This window comes from Heptranchias perlo, chromosome 29 (genome assembly GCF_035084215.1).
Source record: "Heptranchias perlo isolate sHepPer1 chromosome 29, sHepPer1.hap1, whole genome shotgun sequence".
Classification (NCBI taxonomy): domain Eukaryota; kingdom Metazoa; phylum Chordata; class Chondrichthyes; order Hexanchiformes; family Hexanchidae; genus Heptranchias; species Heptranchias perlo.
The window spans coordinates 37,711,424-37,735,858 of record NC_090353.1 but is presented as its reverse complement, the minus strand read 5'-3'; the positions used below and the strand labels follow the sequence as shown (position 1 = coordinate 37,735,858).

The following is a 24,435-nucleotide window of genomic DNA, read 5'->3' as shown; positions in this document are numbered from 1 at the left end:
TTCGTGGTTTATTTCCAAATTACTGTGTCACCATTGCGTTACAGGTTGGTTGGAAAGGGTTTGTAGTAGTGACCCCTGGGTTTGAAATCTCACAACAATCCTCAGTTCTACAGAGTGGGTCGAGAAGTCAGGAAATGGAGTTTGGGGGGATGGGGGTTAGGGGTTAGTAAAGTTCCCTGAACTGCCTTAATTCAGATAATTGTAAACAATTTTACAACACCAAGTTATAGTCCAACGATTTTATTTTTAATTCAGATAAATTCTGCACATAAGTGCCAAACTACAGCAAACATAATGCTTTGTCTCCAGATTGATATGTTGGTGAAATGACAGACACAGCACAACCTGCACTGCTCAAACACATTTAAAAGTTGTTTAAATCACTGAGATAAATAGATAGGATCATTAATAAATGCAAAAAGAATTTTTGGTTTTGTATTTAGCTGGGCTGTAGTTGCACTATTGTGTGCAGTTCTGGGCACCCCTGTACAGGACAGATATAATAGCAGTGGGAGTGGTGCAGCAGAGATTCACTCAGATGTTACTAGGGAAGGAGTTACAGTTAGGAAGAGGGACTCAAAGTTGGGACTTCTTTCACTGGAGCTGAGAAGGTAAAGGGGTGACGGCAAGATTACAAAGGGTTCTGATCGGGGAAATAGTGAGAGATTGTTTCGCTCGTTGAGGCTGCAGTGAGATGGTACGAAATTGAAGATAATGGCAAAGAATACACGTGAAGGATCGGGAAATATTTTTTATGCCGCGGGCGGGTAGAATGTGAAATTCTCTGCCACAGACTGTTGGAGCAGAGTCCATAGATACTTCAAAAAGTGGACAAAGCTTGAAAAAGGAATATTAAAGGTTGTGGGCAGTGGGATTAGATTGGGTGGGATTTAAAGGGTGTGGGGAGAGAGTGGGATTAGACTGGGTGGGATATTAAAGGGTGTGGGGGGAGAGAGTGAGATTAGACTGGGTGGGATATTAAGGGGTGTGGGGGAGAGAGTGGGATTAGTCTGGGTGGATATTAAGGGGTGGTGGGGAGAGTGTGGGATTAGATGGGTGGGATATTAGGGGAGTGGGTGGGGAAGAGTGTGGGGATTAGACTGGGTGGGGATATTAAGGGGTGTGGGGAGGTGGGATTTGTCTGGGTGGGTATTAAGGGGGTGTTGGAGTGGTGGGATAGACTGGGTGGGATATTAACGGGTGGATGGGTTGGAGAGAGTGGGATTAGACTGGGTGGGATATTAAGGGGTGTGGGGAGAGTGGGATTTGCTTGGTGGGATATTAAGAGTGTGGGGAGAGAGTGGGATTAGACTGGGTGGGATATTAAGGGTGTGGGGAGAGAGTGGGTGATTGTGGAAAGGGTGGGGGTAGGATTAGTGGGGTAGGTGTGGTGGGAGGGTGTGGGATAGACTGGGTGGGGATTAAGGGGGTGTGGTTGGGTTTGTCTGGGGGGTTTGTTGGGGTGTTGTGGATTATAAGGGTGGGTTTAGGGTGTGGGGAGAGAGTGGGATAGAAGGGTGGTATTAAGGGGTGTGGGGAGAGAGTGGGATTAGACTTGGTGGGATATTAAAGGGTGTGGTGAGAGAGTGGATTAGACTGGGTGGTGATATTAAGGGTGTGGGGAGAGAGTGGGATAGACTGGGTGGGATATTAAGGGGTGTGGGGAGAGAGTGGGATTGACTTGGTGGGATGTATAAGTGTGTGGAGGTGGGTTTGAGGGTGGTGGATGGGAGGTTTATGGGTGTGGGGAGAGTGTGGGATTGAATGGTGGGTTATTAAAGGTGTGTGGGGGAGAGAGTGGGATTAGACTGGGTGGATTAAGAGAGTGGTGGGAGGAGTGGGATAGCTGGTGTGTCAGCGCCATCAGGAGGGGAGAAAACTATTATTTTAAATACACAGAATGGTGAGTTCTAATATAATTGTTTTGTTTTGGGGTGGGGTGGTGCGGGTGAGGTGTTTGGCTGTAGAGGGCCCCCCCGGCCAGTACCTGAGCATTTAGTTGCGAACACTGCTTACAAACTGTCGAGATTCTAGAACGGAGTGTTCCAGAATTATCTCTTTTTTTGAGGGTGGGTGAGTGTCGGTTCTGGAACTCTCCGTGACCCGCCATTGCTTATTTTGACGGGTGAAACAGATTCTTCCCAGGTTTCATTTAATTTTTTTTCCCTATTTCAGCTTCCTCTCTCGTTACTGAAGACAGCACAGAATCATCCCATGGTGAGTTGGGTTAAAGGAGCGTCTGCATTAACGGGCGTTGATCAGTCTAGACAGGGATTGGCCCAGCGTCTGCACCGGCAGGCAGAGCTCGGCCCGGCGTCTGCACCTAACTCTTTGACCAAGCTTTTGGTTGCCTGTCGTAATATCTCCTCCTGTGGCTCGGTGTTAAATTTTTGTTTGATAATTGCTCCTGTGAAGCTCCTTGGGACGTTTTTCTGCGTTAAATGCGCTAGATAAATGCAAGTTGTCGTTCACAGAAAATGAAAAATACACACAATTAGTTTTAATGCCGCTGTGATGTTTTTCCCGGTTTGTTTGCACCAGTGTCCAGGAGATTAATCTTTAAATCCTGGAGATTCCGGGACAGTCCGGGATGGTTGGTACCTTGTGCCTTATGGGGCATTTTCCCCAGCCATTCATGGAGCTTCACCATCTGCACCAGATTAAAGAATATTAAACGTCCTCATTTAGGTAATGGACGATCCCAGTTGAGGAATTGGTTGGAAGTTGCTGGAGAGTCTGATCAATGGATTGAAACAGCTCGGAACACTGACCAGCTCTTGCGTCTCTGTCACACTGTCATCCTCTGTCACTCCACCCAGTCAGCTTTCCCCACCTCCGTCCGTCACTCCACCCAGTCAGCTTTCCCCACCTCCGACCGTCACTCCACCCAGTCAGCTTTCCCCACCTCCGTCCGTCACTCCACCCAGTCAGCTTTCCCCACCTCCGTCCGTCACTCCACCCAGTCAGCTTTCCCCACCTCCGTCCGTCACTCCACCCAGTCAGCTTTCCCCACCTCCGTCCGTCACTCCACCCAGTCAGCTTTCCCCACCTCCGACCGTCACTCCACCCAGTCAGCTTTCCCCACCTCCGACCGTCACTCCACCCAGTCAGCTTTCCCCACCTCCGTCCGTCACTCCACCCACCGTCCTCCGCCTTCCAAATCTATTTGGCACTAACAGGAAGTGGTGGGGCCGGGGAATCCCGTAGCCTTTAATTATCTGTGTTTGTGATCTTCAGTCAAGTTCAAAGCTGCTGAATTTGTCTGGGGAGCTCGTGTTGATGGATGTTTACTAGTGGAGATAGCAGGCAGCCTGGTGCCTCTCAGCTGGGTTAAACCACAGTTTCTGGAGTTCACACTATGGGCAGAGAGAAGTTTCCAGCCCTCAGGCCAATGATGTTTCCACTTAAGCTCCCTATCCACTCGCGTCAAACTCCCTGCTTCCTCTGATCAGAAAGGAAACAGGGTGGGGGGGTTGGGGAAAAAGATTAGGGGGGTGGAACTTTGCACCTCATCAGCTGTTAAACCTTCAACACTTTTAAGTCCCTCACCAACGGGCTGATTTTCCACCCCCCCCCCCCCCCCACCCCCTCCAATTCTGTGGCCTGGGTGCTGGAGGTTGTGCCGTTTTCTTTTACGGTTTGGGTTGCAGTGAGAGAGCTGAGGAAAGCTTAGGGCATTCAAAAACAAAAAGAAAGAGCTTGTATTTCTGTAGCGCCTTTCAGGATCTCCCAAAGCACTTTACAGCCAATGAAGCACTTTTCTGAAGTGCAGTCACTGTTGTAATGTTGGAAACACGGCAGCCAGTATTCATAGAATCATAGAAAGGTTACAGCACGGAAGGAGACCATTCGGCCCATCGAGTCCGTGCCAGCTCTCTGCAAGGGCAATCCCACAGCAAACAGCACATCTTAGCGAGGGGTGGAGAATATCCGCTCCTTAGCAAGGTCCCAGTGTTAGAATTAACACTACAAAAGCGACTTGACACTCTGAGTAAACTCTCCTCCCTTTAATAAAATGTGTTTCTGTTTTGTAGCTGGTCGAGTTGAAGAATGGAGAGACGTACAACGGTCATCTGGTCAGCTGTGACAACTGGATGAACATTAACTTGCGAGAGGTCATTTGTACCTCCAGGGTACGTGGCTTTTGTTCACGGTCACAGTGTGACCCAAAGGTTTTTTAAACTGTTCAGTAAACATTTTAAATATAAAACAGCACAAGGCAGAGGCGAGCTGAATTATGACCACTTGATTAACGAAAGAAGTTTTAAGGAGGCGTTTGACAGAAGGAGCAGAGGTAGTGAGACAGAGTTGCACAAAGGGTAGTGGAAATCTGGAACTCCTCTTTCCCGCCCCCCCTCCTCAAAAAAGCTGTTACGGCTGGGGGTCAATTGAAAATTTTAAAACTGGGATTGATCGATTTTTGTTGGGTAAGGGCATTCAGGGTTACGGGACCAAGGCGGCTAAACAGAGTTAAGATACAGATCAGTCACGATCTAATTGAGTGGTGGGACAGGCTCGAGGGGCTGAGTGGCCATCTCCTGTTCCTATTATCCAAGAGGAGGGTGTAGTGACTGAAAGAGCAGCCGCTGATGGAACAGGGGTCAGAGCAGGAGGGTGGGGGCTGGGATATTGGGACGGCCACAGAGGAACGGCACAGAGAGACTGTGGAAGGATTTGAAAACGAAGGCAGTTCTGATTAGGGAGACATGAGCTCAGCAAGAGGAGTGTGATGTCTCTGTGAGATTGTGTGAGGTAGCAGAATTCTGTTTAAGAACATAAGAAATAGGAGCAGGAGTAGGCCATTCGGCCCCTCGAGCCTGCTCCACCATTCAATCAGATCGTGGCTGATCTTCCACCTCAACTCCACTTTCCCGCCCGATCCCCATATCCCTTGATGTCCAAAAATCTTATCAATCTCAATCTTGAATTAACTCAACGACTGAACATCCACAGTCCTCTGGGGTAGAGAATTCCAAATATTCGCAACTCTGAGTGAAGAAATGTTTCCTCCTCTCGGTCTTACATATTGCCCAGAGTTTGTGGGGCGAGGAGAGGGGAGGGGAGAGGCGAGGTGAGGAGGGGAGGGGAGAGGCCGATAAGGAGAGCACATAAGAAAACAGTCCGTATGGAGAATAGTTTGCCAACACCCACTGTCAGAATAAATAGTATGATTTATAAGACGCCTCAGTAAAATGTCTCAAGCACATTAATTTACTTTTGGGGTGCAGTGACTGTTAATGGGGCACTCAGTCTGCATCAGATTCACCTCACAAACCACAGGGTCAGTGTGGATCAATACTCGTATTATCAAAGGTCGCCCTGTTTATAAAGTAATGGGCGAGAGGGCCTCCTACAGTAGAATGCCAACATCTCCTGAGTTTGCATAGTTCCCATTCGACTTGTTCACTGTTATGGCTCTCAAAAGATTTAGCTGTAAAGGAAATATTAGCCCACAATTCGAGAGGCAACGAGGGAATGGGAGAGAAACCAGAGAGTCACAGTTTTAAACGTGTGGGACCGATCGTTTGAAAGTAAACGTGCACTTGTGTAAAATGTCACAGTGCGGACCAGATCACACGGTGTAGTGTCATTGAAACTAATCTCGCATGAACACCTCTTCATCCTGTGGGATCTTTCTAATGGTATCATAGTAGGCAAAGCACAGGAGGTGGCCATTCGGCCCATCGTGCCTGTGCCACCTCTTTGAAAGAGCTCTCCAATTAGTCCCATTCCCCTGCTCTTTCCCCAGAGCCCTGTAAATTTTTACCCTTCGAGTATTTATTCAATTCCTTTTTGAAACTTACTATTGAATTTGTTTCCACCGCCCTTTCAGGCAGTGCATTCCAGATCATAACAACTCGCCCCGTTAAAAGAAATGTTTCCTCATGTCGCCTCTGCCTCTTTTGCCGATCACCTTAAATCTGCGTCCTTTGGTTACCGACCCTTCTACCACTGGAAACAGTTTCTCCTTATTTACTCTGTCAAAACCATTGATGATTTTGAACACCTCGATCAAATCTCCCCTTATCCTCTTCTGCTTTAAGAACAATCCCAGCTTCTCCAGTCTCTCCATATAACTGAAGTCCCTCATCCCTGGTACCATTCTAGTAAATCTCTTCTGCACCCTCTAAGGATTCGTATTACATTGAATTTACAGCACAGAAACAGGCCATTCTGTCCAACTGGTCCGTGCCAGTGTTAATGCTCCACGGAGCCTCCTCCCTCCCACTCTATTTCATCTCACCCTTTCAGCATATCCTTCTATTCCTTTCTCCCTTGTGTTTATCCAGATTCCCCTTAAATGCATCTACGCTATTTGTCTCAATCACTCCTTGTGGGAGTGAGTTCTACATTCTCACCACTCTCTGGGTAAAGAAGTTTCTCCTGAATTCCCTATTGGATTTATTAGTGACTATCTTATATTTATGGCCCCTAGTTCTGGTCTCCCCCACAAGTGGAAACATCTTCTCTACGTCTACCCTATCAAATCCCTTCATAATCTTAAAGACCTCCATCAGGTCACCCCTCATCTTCCCGACTGCAGCGCCCAGCTTCCTGTTCAGATTTGTTTAGGAATCGTGCCAAGCTTCCACCTCTTCACTCTCTGATGAGGAGCCTGCGTGGACCCAGGATATTTGGTTGAGTTGCCATCTCCTGTATTCTACATTCTCGAGATTGCATTTTCAGTGTCATGTGAAAGCGAAGCTGTTCAGTAATTGTTTCATGGCTGACGTTTTCCATGAGATGTTTTACTGGTACCCCGCTGGAACAGTCTGGCGGAGTAGGGTTTTTTCTGACTCCTACACAAAACCTTTGATTTCTGTCTAAGGTTCACACTTGCAATCATCAAAATTGCAGCACAGAGGGAGGCCATTCAGCCCATTGTGCTTGTGCTGGTCAGTGCTAGCTACTCACCAGAGTCTTTAATGCTCTTTCCCTGTGCCGGCTCTTTGTAAGAGCTACCACTTAGTCCCACTCCCTTGCTCTTTCCCCATAGATCTGCAAATCTTTCCTTTTCAAGTATTTATCCAACTCCCTTTTGAAAGTTATTATTGAATCTGCTTCCACCGCCCTTTCAGGCAGCGCATTCCAGATCAGAACAACTCGCTGCGCAAAAAGATTTCTCCTCATCTCCCCCCTGGTTCTTTTGCCTTCTCTATTTCTCTTTGTGGTTATTTAATCTCCTCTCAAATCTGATGATAGACTTGGGCTGTGGTGATATTTGCAACAATCTGATGACCCACGATGTGAGAAAAGTCCTCCACTTTCTGCTCCAAATGCAAACGTTTTTCTGGCCAGCTGAGTTTGATGAATTGAAAAACATATCATCAGTTTTAGGACTGTGCAAAGCCCCAAAAGCCACCACGAGACACAAAGTATCTGTATCCCCGCTATGACATGCATACTCTCTCTCCCAATGGGGGCACGTCCCACCTACCCACGTACAGGGGGCTTAGTCGCAAGTTGGCAGGACCAAAGTTACCGACCCCCCCCCCCCCCCAAAAGTATGCAGAGGCACTTAGCTCATCAGGAAAACCAGACCCCAGCTCTCTGTGGCTTGATCAGCCGATACCACCCAGTAGGGCATGAGTTTGATGGGTTATCTGGAGCCGAGTGGGAAGAATCCCACCCAGTGTCCCTGGTCTATCGCTCCGTCACTGACCCAGGCTGGTGGGTCAGTGGTTTACAGCCTATCTCCAGGGCTCAGATATCTGATTGCCGAGTCTGCCATAGACGGTTCACTGAGTTCTGGTCTTTCATTGTCAGACTTGTTCCCTTGAAGTCAAATCGACCGCTGCTTACTCCCCGGTGGGATAGTCACGAGTCGATTATCACAGTCACCAGGAGCTCACCGGCATAGTGATCATCACAGCTCACCAGTAGATGTGAGTGCTTTGCACCATCTCCTGACCCCATTTTGGGGACACGCCATCTCCCATTGCGATGCTTCGACTGGCAGCAGATGTGGGGCCTCAGCAGAAGCTGCCTGTGATTATAGCCAGTCTCATTCCCAGCATCCTGCTGACATCTCCCACTGACTGCCATCCCAAGCCTCCACATCTCCTCATCTTAGTATCTTAGGTACAGCACAGAAGGAGGCCATTCGGCCCATCATGCCTGTGCCGGCTCTTTAAAAGAGCTATTCAATCAGTCCCATCTTTCACATGAGAAACGTCCTGTCATTGTGATGCCAGGACCCACACAGGGAGCTTCAAGTCCAGTGTCTTATACTAGGGTTACTGGTAACCAGGCCTGGGTTACTGATTCACTACCTGGTGGAAAGAATCTGTTATTGTTCACCCTCGAGCATTTTGGGCTCTTCTATTCAATCCCCGTTTCCCTTCTCTGCTCCATTGAATGGAGCGCTAGTTTCCTGAGACTGTCCATAACTCTCTCCTCCTGCCCCTGGTACAGCCCGGTCATCCACCCTGCACCCTTTCCATACCCCTTCTATATGAGGTGCCCCAAACTGCACACAATACTGCAACAAACCAGTGTCTTGTATGGATTCTGAAGCAGGGCCACGTGGGTGAGGTATGAGGGGGGCTGCCGGTAACCGTGGAACCAGCGCCCTCTCCCTGGTCTGTGTGGCCCAGTTACTCACGAGAACTGGATAAACTCACTGAACCACCGGCGTGTCAGATCGAGCTTTGTAAAGGTGTTGTTACCCCCGGTGCAGCCAGTGGGTGGCAGCAGAGCCCAGCTCAGGCACTCGGGTTCCACAGGGAACCAGTCTCGGGGATTTCCCCTTTGCCGCTGTGTCCCCGGGTGTTTATTGTGAGTGCGCGCGCTGATATCCCACATTACAGCAGTGACTGCACTTCACAGGTGCTTCATTGGCTGTAAAGGGTTTTGGGACATCCTGAGGTCCTGCAAGGTGCTATATAAATGCAAGTTCTTCAATTCATTTTTCAAGTTATTTTCTTTCTTACAACCTTCGCACGAGGCGAGTGTTGCAGAACATTCACCTTATGCGGAGTTTGTAGGAAAAGACAAGGTTGAAGTGTTTGCAACCATCTTCAGCCAGAGGTGCCGAGTGGATGATCCCTCTCGGCCTCCTCCCGATATCCCCACCATCACAGAAGCCAGTCTTCAGCCAATTCGATTCACTCCACGTGATATTAAGAAACGGCTGAGTGCACTGGATACAGCAAAGGCTATGGGCCCCGACAACATCCCGGCTGTAGTGCTGAAGACTTGTGCTCCAGAACCAGCTGCGCCTTTAGCCAAGCTGTTCCAGTACAGCTACAACACTGGCATCTACCCGACAATGTGGAAAATTGCCCAGGTATGTCCTGTCCACAAAAAGCAGGACAATCCAATCCGGCCAATTACAGCCCCATCAGTCTACTCTCAATCATCAGCAAAGTGATGGAAGGTGTCGTCGACAGTGCTATCAAGCGGCACTTACTCACCAACAACCTACTCACCGATGTTTAGTTTGGGTTCCGCCAGGACCACTCGGCTCCAGACCTCATTACAGCCTTGGTCCAAACATGGACAAAAGAGCTGAATTCCAGAGGTGAGGTGAGAGTGACTGCCCTTGACATCAAGGCAGCATTTGACCGAGTGTGGCACCAAGGAGCCCCAGTAAAATTGAAGTCAATGGGAATCAGGTGGAAATCTTTCCAGTGGCTGGAGTCATACCTAGCACAAAGGAAGATGGTAGTGGTTGTTGGAGGCCAATCATCTCAGCCCCAGGGCATTGCTGCAGGAGTTCCTCAGGGCAGTGTCCTCGGCCCAACCATCTTCAGCTGCTTCATCAATGACCTTCCCTCCATCATAAGGTCAGAAGTGGGGATGTTCGCTGACGATTGCATAGTGTTCAGTTCCATTCGCAACCCCTCAGATAATGAAGCAGTCCGAGCCCGCATGCAGCAAGACCTGGACAACATCCAGGCTTGGGCTGATAAGTGGCAAGTAACATTCGCTCCAGACAAGTGCCAGGCAGTAACCACCTCCAACAAGAGAGAATCTAACTACCTCCCCTTGACATTCAATGGCGTTACCACCGCCGAATCCCCCACCATCAACATCCTGGGGGTCACCATTGACCAGAAACCTAACTGGACCAGCCACATAAATACTGTGGTATTCTGCAGCAAGTGACTCACCTCTTGACTCCCCAAAGCCTTTCCACCGTCTACAAGGCACAAGTCAGGAGTGTGATGGAATACTCTTGCCTGCATGAGTGCAGCTCAAACAACACTCAAGAAGCTCGACACCATCCAGGACAAAGCAACCCGATTGATTGGCACCCCATCCACCACCTTAAACGTTTACTCCCTCCACCACTGGTGCACTGTGGCTGCAGTGTGTACAATCCACAGGATGCACTGCAGCAACTCGTCAAGGCTTCTTCAACAGCACCTCCCAAACCCGCAACCTCTACCACCTAGAAGGACAAGGGCAGCAGGAACATGGGAACAACATCACCTGCATGTTCCCCTCCAAGTCACACACCATCCCGACTTGGAAATATATCGCTGTTCCTTCATCATCGCTGGGTCAAAATCCTGGAACTCCCTATCTAACAGCACTGTGGGAGAACCTTCACCACACGGACTGCAGCAGTTCAAGAAGGCGGCTCACCACCACCTTCTCAAGGGCAATTAGGGATGGGCAATAAATGCTGGTCTTGCCAGCGATGCCCACATTCCATGAACGAATTTTTTGAAAAAATACTGGGTACAGTACTGGTGGGTACAGGTCTGTCACTGTATAATCCTGGGGTACAGTATTCTTTACGCAACGTGCCTATGTTTGTTTTCCCTTCTTCATAGGATGGAGATAAATTCTGGAAGATGCCGGAGTGTTATATTCGAGGCAGCACCATCAAGTACCTCCGCATCCCGGACGAAATCATTGACATGGTGAAAGAGGAGGTGGTGTCAAAGGGCAGAGGTCGTGGTGGCATCCAGCAGCAGAAACAGCAGCAGCAGCAGAAGGGTCGAGGTGCTAGCGGGGGTACCGGGCGAGGTAATGGCTGTTCCTCGATCAATCTGTGATTGTTATACCAGCCCCATGGGGAGCTCCAGGGTTCACTTGGCGGTCTCGCCTGAGGCCCAGATCAGAGCGTCCATTAGATGGAGAGGAATGTTGCTATGTGACTCCTTCTCCACGGGCACCACCAGGTACCTGGGATAAATGCCCGTGCTCCATGTGTGGGCCCAGCTGGTGATTAGCGACCGGATGCTCACCAGGGGAGAGGGGTCTGTGAGCTGAGCCTCATCTTGTCTTCATGTTGATTCAAGGTCCTACGTTCAAAATGTCCCCCCCCCCCCCCCCCCCGTGTCACTCGGTTAATCCCGGGGATGAGGGGGCGGACATATGAGGAGAGGTTGAGTAGATTGGGACTCTACTCATTGGAGTTCAGAAGAATGAGAGGCGATCTTATTGAAACATATAAGATTGTGAAGGGGCTTGATCGGGTGGATGCGGTAAGGATGTTCCCAAGGATGGGTGAAACTAGAACTAGGGGGCATAATCTTAGAATAAGGGGCTGCTCTTTCAAAACTGAGATGAGGAGAAACTTCTTCACTCAGAGGGTGGTGGGTCTGTGGAATTTGCTGCCCCAGGAAGCTGTGGAAGCTACATCATTAAATAAATTTAAAACAGAAATCGACAGTTTTCTAGAAGTAAAGGGAATTGGGGAGCGGGCAGGAAATTGGACATGAAGCTGAGTTCGGATCGGTCAATGCCCTGTGGGTGGCGCAGAGGGCCCAGGGGCTGTGTGGCCGGGTCCTGCTCCTACTTCTTGTGTTCTTTAGATTTGTGGTTGGGATCAGATCAGCCATGATCTTATTGAATGGCGGAGCAGGCTCGAGGGGCCGATTGGCCTACTCCTGCTCCAATTTCTTATGTTCTTATGTGTCTATTGGTGTCCAACTAATGAGGGAATATTAACCACGGTTCCTGCTCCTGACCCCTGTTCAGTGCCCCCTGGGTTAGGGAGGGTTCCTGTGCCCGTGGAGCCCGCACCCTGGGGAGGGTCGGTGCCCGTGGAGCCCGCACCCTGGGGAGGGTCGGTGCCCGTGGAGCCCGCACCCTGGGGAGGGTCGGTGCCCGTGGAGCCCGCACCCTGGGGAGGGTCGGTGCCCGTGGAGCCCGCACCCTGGGGAGGGTCGGTGCCCGTGGAGCCCGCACCCTGGGGAGGGTCGGTGCCCGTGGAGCCCGCACCCTGGGGAGGGTCGGTGCCCGTGGAGCCCGCACCCTTGGGGGGGGTTCCTGTGCCCGTGGAGCCCGCAGCCCAAGAACAAGTTTGTGCCTTCATGGGGTGAGGGGTGAGAGAGAGGGGAATGATTTAATTTTGGAGTTGCTGTAGTGAAAGAGTGAGTGTAACCTGTTGCTGTTGACTGTTTCCAGGTGTGTTTGGTGGTCGTGGACGTGGCGTCCCAGCACCGGGCCGAGGACAAGAGAAGAAGCCAGGGAAGTTATCTGGAGGGAAGAAGCAGTGAGAGGGACAGCGTGTGTTGCCATGTTCCGACAGTCTTTGTTTTCTGTACAGATTGTGTAAATGAGTCACAGATCCGCATTTCGGGATTAGTTACAAGGGTTTTGTAAATTATAAATAAACAACGCGGAGGGAAAAGTAACGGAAACCGTTGATTTAGCACCCACAGTTAGTTGTCTCAAATTGAGTTCATTTTTTTTTATACAAGTTGAGAGTCTCGGAAAATAATTGGGAGTAGTTTCCAGAGTTTGTGGGTGTGAGAGGGGAGGGGGTGGAGTTTGAGTCACTGTGTCCAGGTTTAGGAGAGGTCAGATTCTCTCTCTCTCCCTCTCTCTCTCCCTGCCTTGTTTGGAGTTAGAAGCAGAGGCCACGAGCAAGCAGCTGAGGGCTGCGGTCTGTCCCAGTGCCTGGGTGGCCCTCCAGGAGTGTTAGTCCCACAGTAAACCAGTCCCTGCTCTGTTATTACAGCCTCTCCCATGGATCAGACAGCACCTTCACTCCCTGCCACCTTCTACGTTCTGTTTATTCAGGGGAATTTTAGATGGGTGCAGCTGCCAGACCATGATTCATCTGGGTGTGTTGTTGTGTTTATCCTCCAGTGCTCTGAAATCTGCCCGCACACAGCTCGTGTACTGAAGGCAGGAGCATGCATTCCAGAGGCGCTCGTGACCGAGTCCACGGACCTGCCTGTCTCTCTCTCGTGCGGCATAGGCGCACGCCTGTGTGTGTATCTCGTGCGCGCGGGGTGGGCGCACACCTGTGTCTCTCTCTTGCGCGCACGCCTGTCTCCCCCTCTCGCGCGTGCGGGGTGGGCGCACGCCCGTCTCCCCCTCTCGCACTCGCGCGGGGTGGGCGCACGCCCGTCTCGCGCGGGGCAGGCGCACGCCCGTCTCCCCCTCTCGCACTCGCGCGGGGCGGGCGCACGCCCGTCTCCCGCTCTCGCGCGGGGCGGGCGCACGCCCGTCTCCCGCTCTCGCGCGGGGCGGGCGCACGCCCGTCTCCCGCTCTCGCGCGGGGCGGCCGCACGCCCCCCTCCCCCTCTCGCGCGGGGCGGCCGCACGCCCCCCTCCCCCTCTCGCGCGGGGCGGCCGCACGCCCCCTCCCCCTCTCGCGCGGGGCGGCCGCACGCCCCCTCCCCCTCTCGCGCGGGGCGGCCGCACGCCCCTCTCCCGGTCTCGCGCGGGGCGGCCGCACGCCCGTCTCCCGGTCTCGCGCTGGGCGGCCGCACGCCCGTCTCCCGGTCTCGCGCTGGGCGGCCGCACGCCCGTCCCCCGCTCTCGCTCGCGGGGCGGCCGCACGCCCGTCCCCCGCTCTCGCTCGCGGGGCGGCCGCACGCCCGTCCCCCGCTCTCGCTCGCGGGGCGGCCGCACGCCCGTCCCCCGCTCTCGCTCGCGGGGCGGCCGCACGCCCGTCTCCCGCTCTCGCTCGCGGGGCGGCCGCACGCCCGTCTCCCGCTCTCGCTCGCGGGGCGGCCGCACGCCCGTCTCCCGCTCTCGCTCGCGGGGCGGCCGCACGCCCGTCTCCCGCTCTCGCTCGCTGGGCGGCCGCACGCCCGTCTCCCGCTCTCGCTCGCGGGGCGGCCGCACGCCCGTCTCCCGCTCTCGCTCGCGGGGCGGCCGCACGCCCGTGTCTCTCTCTCTCGCGCGCGGGGCGGGTGCACGCCTGTGCAGAGACGTCGCCAGTTCGAATCTTCACTTGGCCCGGTGTGATTTCTGCATGTGAATGAGGGGCCGACCCTGTAACCTCTTGTTCAGTGCTCCGTTCCTATGGGGAGGCGTCAGATTTTTGTTGAATTCATGGTCAATTAGTCTTGTCACCAAAAATTATTTTTGCACTACAAAATGGCTGCAGTTTGCAGACGGTGACAGGGGTCAGGAATCCAGTTATTGTGACGGTGACAGTTTACCTGCAGGCTGCATCTGCAGCCAATGGATTAGAACATTGTGTGATGATTTTTTGGTGAACGGTGCCAGTACACGACAGTCCCGGTTTCCCTTATGGATTCAGCGATTGTTGCAATCTCATCTCGACCCGCGAATTCTCCGACACTGCCCCCACCTTCTCTCCCACTCCTCAGCCCTGAGTTGTAAAAGTCATGTCCCATGGAATAATCCATCTCAAAGTCATCACTACCAGCGCAGACTCTAACGGCTGCTGTCATGTCCTGTTAGTGTTTGATTTACAAAATCCTTGTCTCGTCCCACATTCAGTCTGCGTAAAGCACTGAGCAGAGGGAAACCCACGGGAAAGTGAATTCATTGCTGTTTAAGCGTTCTGTACTAATTACAGCGGAGAGCAGTTTGTATCTGAGGTTGGTTTTGCTGTGTACTCTTTGGGAGGTTGGGGACACAGAGTTTCCTCATTTAAATAGAATGACATCGAGTTTACAGCACAGAAACAGGCCATTCGGCCCAACGGGTCTATGCCAGTATTTATGCTCCACACGAGGCACATCCCTCCCTTCTTCATCTCACCCTATCAGCATATCCTTCTATTCCTTTCTCCCTCATGTGTTTATCCAGCTTCCCCTTAAATGTATCTACACTATTCACCTCAACTACTCCTGGGAGCGAGTTCCACATTCTCACCACTCTCTGGGTAAAGAAGTTTCTCCTGAATTCCTCTTTGGATTTATTAGTGACTATCTTATATTTATGGCCCCTAGTTCTGGTCTCCCCCACAAGTGGAAACATCATCTCTACGTCTACCCTATCAAACCCCGTCATAATCTTAAAGACCTCTATCAGGTCACCCCTCAGCCTTCTCTTTTCTAGAGAAAAGAGCCTCAGCCTTTCCTGATAAGTATGTCCTCTCAGTTCTGGTATCTGGAATCAACATTGTGAATCTTTTTTGCACCATCTCCAGTGCCTGTATGTGCAGTGCGGTCTAACCAAGGCTCTACATTTGTGTAATGAGTTGTCGGGAATTTTGCTCCTCCGTCTGATTTCACAAAGATTAATGGGAACTGCAAATGTTTTGAAATCTGAAATAAAACCTGGGAATGGTGGGAATTACTCTGTAGATCAGTACCTGATAAGGTAGAGTTTCAGATGGAGACCTGTGAGTTTAGTACCTGGAATATTAAAGCTCCTGTTCCTCTCTCGATGACCTGTGTTTTCACCGTTTTCTGTGTTCCACATTGGTGATCTCGGGGTGTGTGTGGGATCTGTAAATCTGTGGGCCAGATTATCCACAGTTAACTATTTCATTTTACTTGTTTTTCTCACTCAAGCTTCTGCTAAACCTGAAATGACAGTTGAACAGTTCAGGCCAAAACCTGTAACTTGGTGTGCATGTCCTGTTTGGATTTTTTCTCTCTTGTCCTACCTACTCCACCCAGAAAAATAAAAGAGAAACTGCTGCTGGGTGTAGCCCCTTAGAACAGACTCGCTCGGCACCAGCTCACAAGCTACTTCTCTTTTTGAAGTTGTATTATGAAAACCAGCAGGAGGGTGCGTTTGATTCATGATCCTCTGCTGGTGGGTTGGATGAATTTAGCTGATTAGACCCCAGAACACACATCCAGGTCCCCAAACCTTGGCTCTGCTGCCCTGCCCCCAAGTTCTCTGGATTTGGGTCAGTGGGGTGTGTCCTGAGAGGGGCAGAGAGCCCTTGCTTGGTATGTACTGTACCCCAGTGTTATACAGTGACAGACCTGTACTCGTACTGTACCCCAGTGTTATTCAGTGACAGACCTGTACTCGTACTGTACCCCAGTGTTATTCAGTGACAGACCTGTACTCGTACTGTACCCCAGTGTTATCAGTGACAGACCTGTACTCACCAATAAAGAAAATACTAGCATTCATATCTTTTGTAACCTTGGGACATCTCAAACTGCTTTACAGCCAGCTAAGTCTTTCTGAAGTGTAGTCACTTCTAGGCAGTCGCGGCAGCCAGTTTGCACACAGCAAGATCTCTCAATGGTGAGATAAATAACCAGATAATCTGTTTTAATGATGTTGGTTGAGGGACAAATATTGGCCCAGGACACCGGGGAGAACTCCCCTGCTCTTCTTCGAAATAGTGCCATGGGATCTTTGACATCCACCTGTAAGGGCAGATGGGGCCTCGGTTTAATGTCTCATCCAAAAGATGGCCCCTCCGACGGTGCAGCGCTCCCTCGGTCCTGTCCCTCCGGCGGTGCGGCGCTCCCTCGGTCCTGTCCCTCCGACGGCGCGGCGCTCCCTCGGTCCTGTCCCTCCGACGGCGCGGCGCTCCCTCGGTCCTGTCCCTCCGACGGCGCGGCGCTCCCTCGGTCCTGTCCCTCCGACGGTGCGGCGCTCCCTCGGTCCTGTCCCTCCGACGGTGCGGCGCTCCCTCGGTCCTGTCCCTCCGACGGTGCGGCGCTCCCTCGGTCCTGTCCCTCCGACGGTGCGGCGCTCCCTCGGTCCTGTCCCTCCGACGGTGCGGCGCTCCCTCGGTCCTGTCCCTCCGACGGTGCGGCGCTCCCTCGGTCCTGTCCCTCCGACGGTGCGGCGCTCCCTCGGTCCTGTCCCTCCGACGGTGCGGCGCTCCCTCGGTCCTGTCCCTCCGACGGTGCGGCGCTCCCTCGGTCCTGTCCCTCCGACGGTGCGGCGCTCCCTCGGTCCTGTCCCTCCGACGGTGCGGCGCTCCCTCGGTCCTGTCCCTCCAACAGTGCCAATACTGCACTGGGAGTATTAGCCTAGATTATGTTCCAGAGTGGGACTTAAACCCACAACCTTTTGATTTGGAGGCAAGAGCGCTGCCCACCGAGCCATGCTGACGTTTTGTAGATTGTGGAATGATGCAGCTCTAAAGGAGGCCATTCGGCCCATCGAGCCTGTGCCGGCTCTTTGAAAGAGCTATCCAATTAGTCCCACTCCCCTGCTCTCTTCCCCATAGCCCTGTAAATTTTTCCTGTTCAAGTATAAATCTAATTCCCGCACTTTGATTCCCTGAAGTGTGTTTGAGAGAAGCTAAAAGATTACGAACAGCCTGTGGTTAAAGCAGAGGCCACACCCCATCCTTCATCTCCCAGGAACTTTATCTCACTTCATCTGCACAGGAATAACCGGTTTGGGGAGAGTTGCTGTGTGTGCGGAGAGATTGACTGGCACCTCACCACCTAGTGTGATGCCACACACCAGCCTGAAATATGAAGAACAAATCTCATTGCTCCTGGCTTCAGATAAAAAGAAAAACTGTTAATGCTGCAAACGAGGTCCCTCAGTGCCCAAGTGTAAGGACAGGTTACTGTTTCAGCTCTAGACCCAGCTCAGACTAAGGCTTCTCACAGCAACTGTGACTGTCGTTTCAGAGGCTGGTGAATCTGGTGTATGTTTCCTGTCTGCACCCAGTCTATCTGTGTGTGTGTGTCCATGGAAGTGTGTCTTTTTGTTGTGAATGAATATGTCAGTATGTGTAGTACGTGCTCTATCTCTGTAACCTCCTCCAGCTCCTACAACCCTCCGAGATCTCTGCGCTTCTCCAATTCTTGCCTCTTGCGCATCCCTGATATTAATCGTTTCACCATTGGCGGCCGTGTCTTCAGCTGCCTGGGCCCTAAGCTCTGCAATTCCCTCCCTAAACCTCTCCGCCTCTCTCTCCTCCTTTAAGATGCTCCTTAAAACCTACCTCTTTGACCAAGCTTTTGTTCACCTGTCCTAATATCTCCTTATGTGGCTCGGTGTCAAATTTTGTTTGAAAATCACTCTTGTGAAGCACCTTGTGATGTTTGAGAGAGGGAGTGAGTTTGTGGGAGTGTGAGTGAGTGTCCAGCTGTTTGAATCAGGATGTCCCAGATGTGGAGCTGATGTTTCTCTGACGTTATTTGGTTCTGATTGAACTGAGTCAGTTTCCCATTTTTCACATCTGTATTGCAGTTAGTTTTTAAAAAGAGGAAGTGTGAGTTTAAATGTACATTTTGTAATAAGATCCCTGTCGACTCAGTTAACTTCATGTAGTGCGTCCCCACCAGCGTCTAATTTCCCCAAATCCTTGTTGCTCACACCCGCTGGCCTCCTGCTCTTCCCCCACCCCCCCCCCCCCCCCCGCCAACTTCCACGCGCCATCTGTGCTCTTAGATTGGCCTCTGCCTCTGGGCTGGGGAGGGTAATAATCAGCCAAGGTTCCTGCCCCCGATCATGTTCCAGTGACTCCTGCTGGAACATGCTGCACGCAGACACCGGGTGAGGACAGGATCCGATTCCGTGGTGATGCCAGCCACAGTTGAATAGCCCGATACTTGCCCATATACACTGACAAGTCAAGAATAGCCAGTTGGAAAAAACTACAACTCACTTTGCAACGGTTGTGAAATGTTAATGTCAGTAATGATAGTATCCTCTGTAACATGCTCCTGTTTCTGGTCTATATCCATTATTGTCCTCTGATCTGGCCTGCTGAGTCTGTCAAACAAAGAACTTGCATTTCTATAGCGCCTTTCACGTCCCAAAGTACTTACCAAAGAAGTACTTTTGAAGTGCAGTCACTGTTGTAATGTAGGAAATGTGGCAGCCAATTTGCACACAGCAAGATCCCACAAACAGCAATGAGATAAATGACCAGAGAACGGGGTAGAAATTGGTGTAAAATGGGCGCAAAGCAGACCGATATACCAGTGGGTCGGCCTGTGCCCAATCTGCCCACGTGTCGGCCCCACTACCAAATTCGTAGGGGCCAGATTTTAGGCATCCCGGGCAGACGCCTGTAACAGACATTGGACCCCTTAAATATGTAAATGAGGAGCCTAATGCCTGTTGAAGGACCTCTTTGGCAAATCAGCGATGAGCGGGGCAGAAATCGGGAACTCTCCGCCCGGGGTCTCTCCGCCCGGGGTCTGTCCGCCCGGGGACTGTCCGCCCGGGGACTCTCCGCCCGGGGACTGTCCGCCCGAGGTCTCTCCGCCCGGGGTCTGTCCGCCCGGGGACTGTCCGCCAGGGGACTCTCCGCCCGGGGACTGTCCGCCCGAGGTCTGTCCGCCCGGGGACTCTCCGCCCGGGGACTCTCCGCCCGGGGACTCTCCGCCCGGGGACTGTCCGCCCGGGGACTCTCCGCCCGGGGACTGTCCGCCCGGGGTCTGTCCGCCCGGGGACTCTCCGCCCGGGGACTCTCCGCCCGGGGTCTGTCCGCCCGGGGACTCTCCGCCCGGGGACTGTCCGCCCGGGGTCCACGCCCCCTCAACCAAAGGGTAAGAAACACCTCCTTGTGGGGCCAGGAGGAGCAGGAGTTTTCCCCCTCGACACCAGAGGATACAATCGCCTCTCCCGCATCATAGCCCCATCCCGGGACTGACCAGTGAGGCAGGCAGCCTGAAATTAATGTTTTCCGTCAAGCTGAAAGGGCAGACGGGGCCTCAGTTTAACGTCTCATCCAAAGTGCAGCAGCTCCAACAGTGCTGCACTCCCTCAGTACTGACCCTCCAACAGTGCGGCCCTCCCTCAGTACTGACCCTCCGACAGTGCAGCGCTCCCTCAGTACTGACCCTCCGACAGTGCGGCCCTCCCTCAGTACTGACCCTCCGACAGTGCAGCGCTCCCTCAGTACTGACCCTCCAACAGTGCGGCCCTCCCTCAGTACTGACCCTCCGACAGTGCGGCCCTCCCTCAGTACTGACCCTCCGACAGTGCGGCGCTCCCTCAGTACTGACCCTCCGACAGTGCAGCGCTCCCTCAGTACTGACCCTCCAACAGTGCGGCCCTCCCTCAGTACTGACCCTCCGACAGTGCGGCCCTCCCTCAGTACTGACCCTCCGACAGTGCGGCGCTCCCTCAGTACTGACCCTCCGACAGTGCGGCGCTCCCTCAGTACTGACCCTCCGACAGTGCGGCGCTCCCTCAGTACTGACCCTCCGACAGTGCGGCGCTCCCTCAGTACTGACCCTCCGACAGTGCGGCGCTCCCTCAGTACTGACCCTCCGACAGTGCGGCCCTCCCTCAGTACTGCACCGGGAGTGTCGGCCTGGATTATGGGCTCAAGTCTCTGGAATTGGTCTCGAATCCCTGACCCTCTGACTCATTGCTAAGCAACAAGAATGTCACTGCAGTGTGGGCTGGGCCGGCACCTTCAGACAGGTGGTGCCGATTTCCAATTGGAGGTCTTTATCGAGGGCCCATTGCTAAGAAGTGTTGTGCCCTCAAACGGAGAGGAAGAACATCACCTTTGAAAATTGGAAATCTACCGTACTTTGGGGTCGCCAACTGTGGTTGGATTTATTCCTGGAGGTTTCATCACATAACCTCCAGTCTCCATTTGCCATTCCCAGACAAACAGCACTTATCCCATTTCCAATATTTTTCTGACTAATAAACGAGTGTTCAAAGAAATGAAAAAAAACACTTATATTTGAAGCCTGTGCAATTTTCCTCCTGGGTTTTTGCTTGTGGAAGTGTCCTGGAGATTCATCTTTAATTCCTGGAGACTTGGCATCCCTAACTGTACTGAGCCAGTGGTTCCTGTGCAGACAGGGAAAGGAGACTATTTGATATACATTTTGAAAACTGCGGAGAAATGTGGAGAGCTCGTGTTTGGGGAGCTGCTCAGTTGTAACTCATAGAAGGAATGCAGAACGCCGGGCTGTGGGTTCCAGGCTGATCCAGTATTTCGCTTCCTGTCTGCGAGTGGGTTTACAGCCCTCGTACTCTCACCTGTTTCGCTCCCTGCTGTGGATAACGCTGTCGTCAGAAGATGTCAGTGTTGCCATGGTGACAGATGGTAGCTTCTATCTTAGACTGGTGCTGATGCAAGCAGCACTCCGAGGTAACACTGCCCCGAGTCCGGCTTATTTTTAGTCCCACGTCAGAAATCTCTTCCTGCCGCCTGAAGACTGGATCTGACGCTCTGTGACGTCGAATCCTGATCCATTCATGAGATGTTTGCGGCGAATGATGCTGAGCTCGGACCACTGCCTCTGTCCTTCTGAATTCACCACATTTCTGCACCTGACGTAGAATTTTACTTCTGGAAATTGAATTGAAATTCAGCATTTTTTCCCCTCTGTTTTTGCCTCTGCTGGGAGATTGTGCGGCTGGTTGGGGAGTGCGGTCAGCGGTCATGGTGTGTGAGGTCGGGGGTGAGGGTGGGGTCACGGTGTGAGGTCGGGGGTGAGGGTGGGGTCACAGTGTGAGGTCGATGTGAGGGTGGGGTCACGGTGTGAGGGTGGGGTCACGGTGTGTGGTCATGGTGTGAGGATGGGGTCACGGTGTGAGGTCGGGGGTGAGGGTGGGATCACGGTGTGAGGTCGGGGGTGAGGGTGGGGTCACGGTGTGAGGTCGGGGGTGAGGGTGGGGTCACGGTGTGAGGTCGGGGGTGAGGGTGGGTTCACGGTGTGAGGTCGGGGGTGAGGGTGGGGTCACGGTGTGAGGTCGGGGTGAGGGTGGGGTCACGGTGTGAGGTCGGGGTGAGGGTGGGGTCACGGTGTGAGGTCGGGGTGAGGGTGGGGTCACGGTGTGAGGGTGGGGTCACGGTGTGAGGTCGGGGGTGAGGATGGGGTCACGGTGTGAGGTCGGGGGTGAGGGTGGGGTCACGGTGTGAGGTCAGGGGTGAGGGTGGGGTCACGGTGTGTGGTTGCCCTGTGATTCGATGGGACAGGCTCAATGGACCAGGTGTTTTTTTTTCTGACCTTCGTTTTCATCCGTTTCTGATCCTTTGGGTGGTCTGAGGCTCAGTGTGTTCATCGTTATCGTTCAATGCCACTTTAGACCCGGACCTACCCTACAGAGAACACTGAGTAACAGAGTGAGTCACACAGTTTTACGCACAGCTTCTGGCTGATGGTTAGGCCCAAAGTTGGCCTCAGCACACTGCGATAGGCAGGGGGAAAATCAGTCAGGGTTCCTGCTCCTGATCGCTACCCAGTGACTCCTACTGGAGTGAATATGTGAGTGTGTCTGTGTGTGAGTGTGTGTGTGTGTGTCTGTGTGTGTGTCATTGTGTCAGTATGTGAGTGTGCGCGCGTGTCTCAGTCGAGGATGGGATTATCATGCTAACACTCACTGTCTGGTGTGACACAGGGACGACGGGCGCTGGATGAGGGATGGAGTCGCCCAGTTCCCGTGGAATCTGTTCGCAGGGAGAGCCGACTCCGGAGAGAACTGTCCAACCAGAAATAGTTCCTGCTGTTCAGACTCACTGATTGTTTAAACAATTATTGATCGATAAACTGTCACTGATTGTCACTGATGGTTAATCAGTTACTGATCATTTAAACGGTTATGCGATTAATAATAACTTAGATTGAGAATTTGCAACCTCAAGCAATAGGCACTTATTTCCAAGACCAGAAGATGTGTAAATTGCACACTGCCATGGAGGAAGTGACTGAGTGTAGCTCACCATAACCACAGACATTACCAGAGTGTGAAACTAGTTTCCGTATTAACCCTTTCACGACCACAGCGGGGTTAACAGATGAAAATAAATCACAATCACAGCCAGCGTCAGAGAGTAAACAATTACTCTCGAGCAGGTACTGGAGCACAGTTTGTGAATTTGAATTTAGGTTAAAAAAAAAAATTTTAAATGTGGAAATATAAATCTGGTCTCAGTAAAAGTGACCATGAAGCTGTCGGATTGTCATAAAAACCCAACTGGTTCATTAATGTCCTTTAGGGAAGGAAACCTGCCTTCCTTACCTGGTCTGGGCCTATAGGTGACTCCAGTCCCACAGCAATGTGGTTGACCGTTAATTGCCCTCTGAAATGGGCCAGCAAACTACTCCTTTGTATCATTCTCTACATAAAAAGTAATAAAATCAGACAGACCTCTTGGCTGTGACCCAGGCAGCGAGTTTGAACATGAAGGTACAGCCAGCCCTGTTAACCCTACAAAGTCCTCCTCACTAACATCTGAGGCCTGGGGCCAAAATTGGGAGAGCTGTCCCACAGTCTAGTCAAGCAACAGCCTGACATAGCCATACTCACAGAATCATACCTTTCAGCCAACGTCCCAGACTTTTCCATCACCATCCCTGGGGATGTCCTGTCCCACCGGCAGGACAGACCCACCAGAGGTGGCGGTACAGTGATATACAGTCAGGAGGGAGTGGCCCTGGGAGTCCTCAACATTGATCCCAGACCCCATGAAATCTCATGGCATCAGTTCAAACATGGCAGGAAACCTCCTGCTGATTACCACCTACCGTCCTCCCTCAGCTGATGAATCAGCCCTCCTCCATGTTGAGCACCACTTGGAGGAAGCACTGAGGGTAGCAAGGCCACAGAATGTACTCTGGGTGGGGGACTTCAATGTCCATCACCAAGAGTGGCTCGGTAGCACCACTACTGACCGAGCTGGCCGAGTCCTGAAGGACACAGCTGCCAGAATGGGCCTGCAGCAGGTGGTGAGCGAACCAACACGAGGGAAAAATCTACTTGACCTCATCTTCACCAATCTACCTGTCGCAGATGCATCTGTCCATGACAGTATTGGTAGGAGTGACCACCGCACAGTCCTTGTGGAGGCAAAGTCCCAACTTCACACTGAGGACACCATCCAACGTGTTGTGTGGCACTACCACCGTGCTAAATGGGATAGATTCAGAACAGATCTAGCAGCTCAAAACTGGGCATCCATGAGGCGCTGTGGGCCATCAGCAGCAGCAGAATTGTATTCCAGCACAATCTGTAACCTCATGGCCCGGCATATTCCTCACTCTACCATTACCAACAAGCCAGGGGATTAACCCTGGTTCAATGAGGAGTGTGGAAGAGCAGGCCAGGAGCAGCACCAGGTCTACCTGAGAATGTGGTACCCACCTGGTGAGGCTACAACACGGGACTACATGCATGCTAAACAGCAGAAGCAACATGCTATAGACAGAGCTAAGCGATTCCACAACCAACGGATCAGATCAAAGCTCTGCAGTCCTGCCACATCCAGTCATGAACAATTAAGCAACTAATTGGTGGAGGTTATCCCTGTTTTCAAATCCCTCTACGGCCTCGCCCCTCCCTATCTCTGCACCTCCTCCAGCCCACAACCCTTTGAGATATCTGCGCTCGTCCAATTCTGGCCTCTTT

The 24,435-nt window shown here is 52.3% G+C and overlaps 1 protein-coding gene across 1 annotated transcript; it reads left to right on the top strand.

Annotated features, from left to right (window-relative positions):
* Positions 1-2,178: 2,178 nt before the first annotated feature.
* Positions 2,179-15,559, top strand: lsm4 (LSM4 homolog, U6 small nuclear RNA and mRNA degradation associated). Its single transcript, XM_067968608.1, has 4 exons — positions 2,179-2,217; positions 4,035-4,133; positions 10,785-10,980; positions 12,367-15,559. Exons 1-4 carry the CDS (start codon positions 2,215-2,217, stop codon positions 12,456-12,458), a joined length of 390 nt encoding a protein of 129 aa, XP_067824709.1. The 5' UTR covers positions 2,179-2,214; the 3' UTR covers positions 12,459-15,559.
* The last annotated feature ends 8,876 nt before the right edge of the window (positions 15,560-24,435 follow it).

Coding starts and splice junctions, on each gene's coding strand:
- lsm4 (XM_067968608.1), top strand. Junction 4,134..10,784: donor AGGTCATTTGTACCTCCAGG/GTACGTGGCTTT, acceptor CCTTCTTCATAG/GATGGAGATAAATTCTGGAA. Junction 10,981..12,366: donor TAGCGGGGGTACCGGGCGAG/GTAATGGCTGTT, acceptor GACTGTTTCCAG/GTGTGTTTGGTGGTCGTGGA.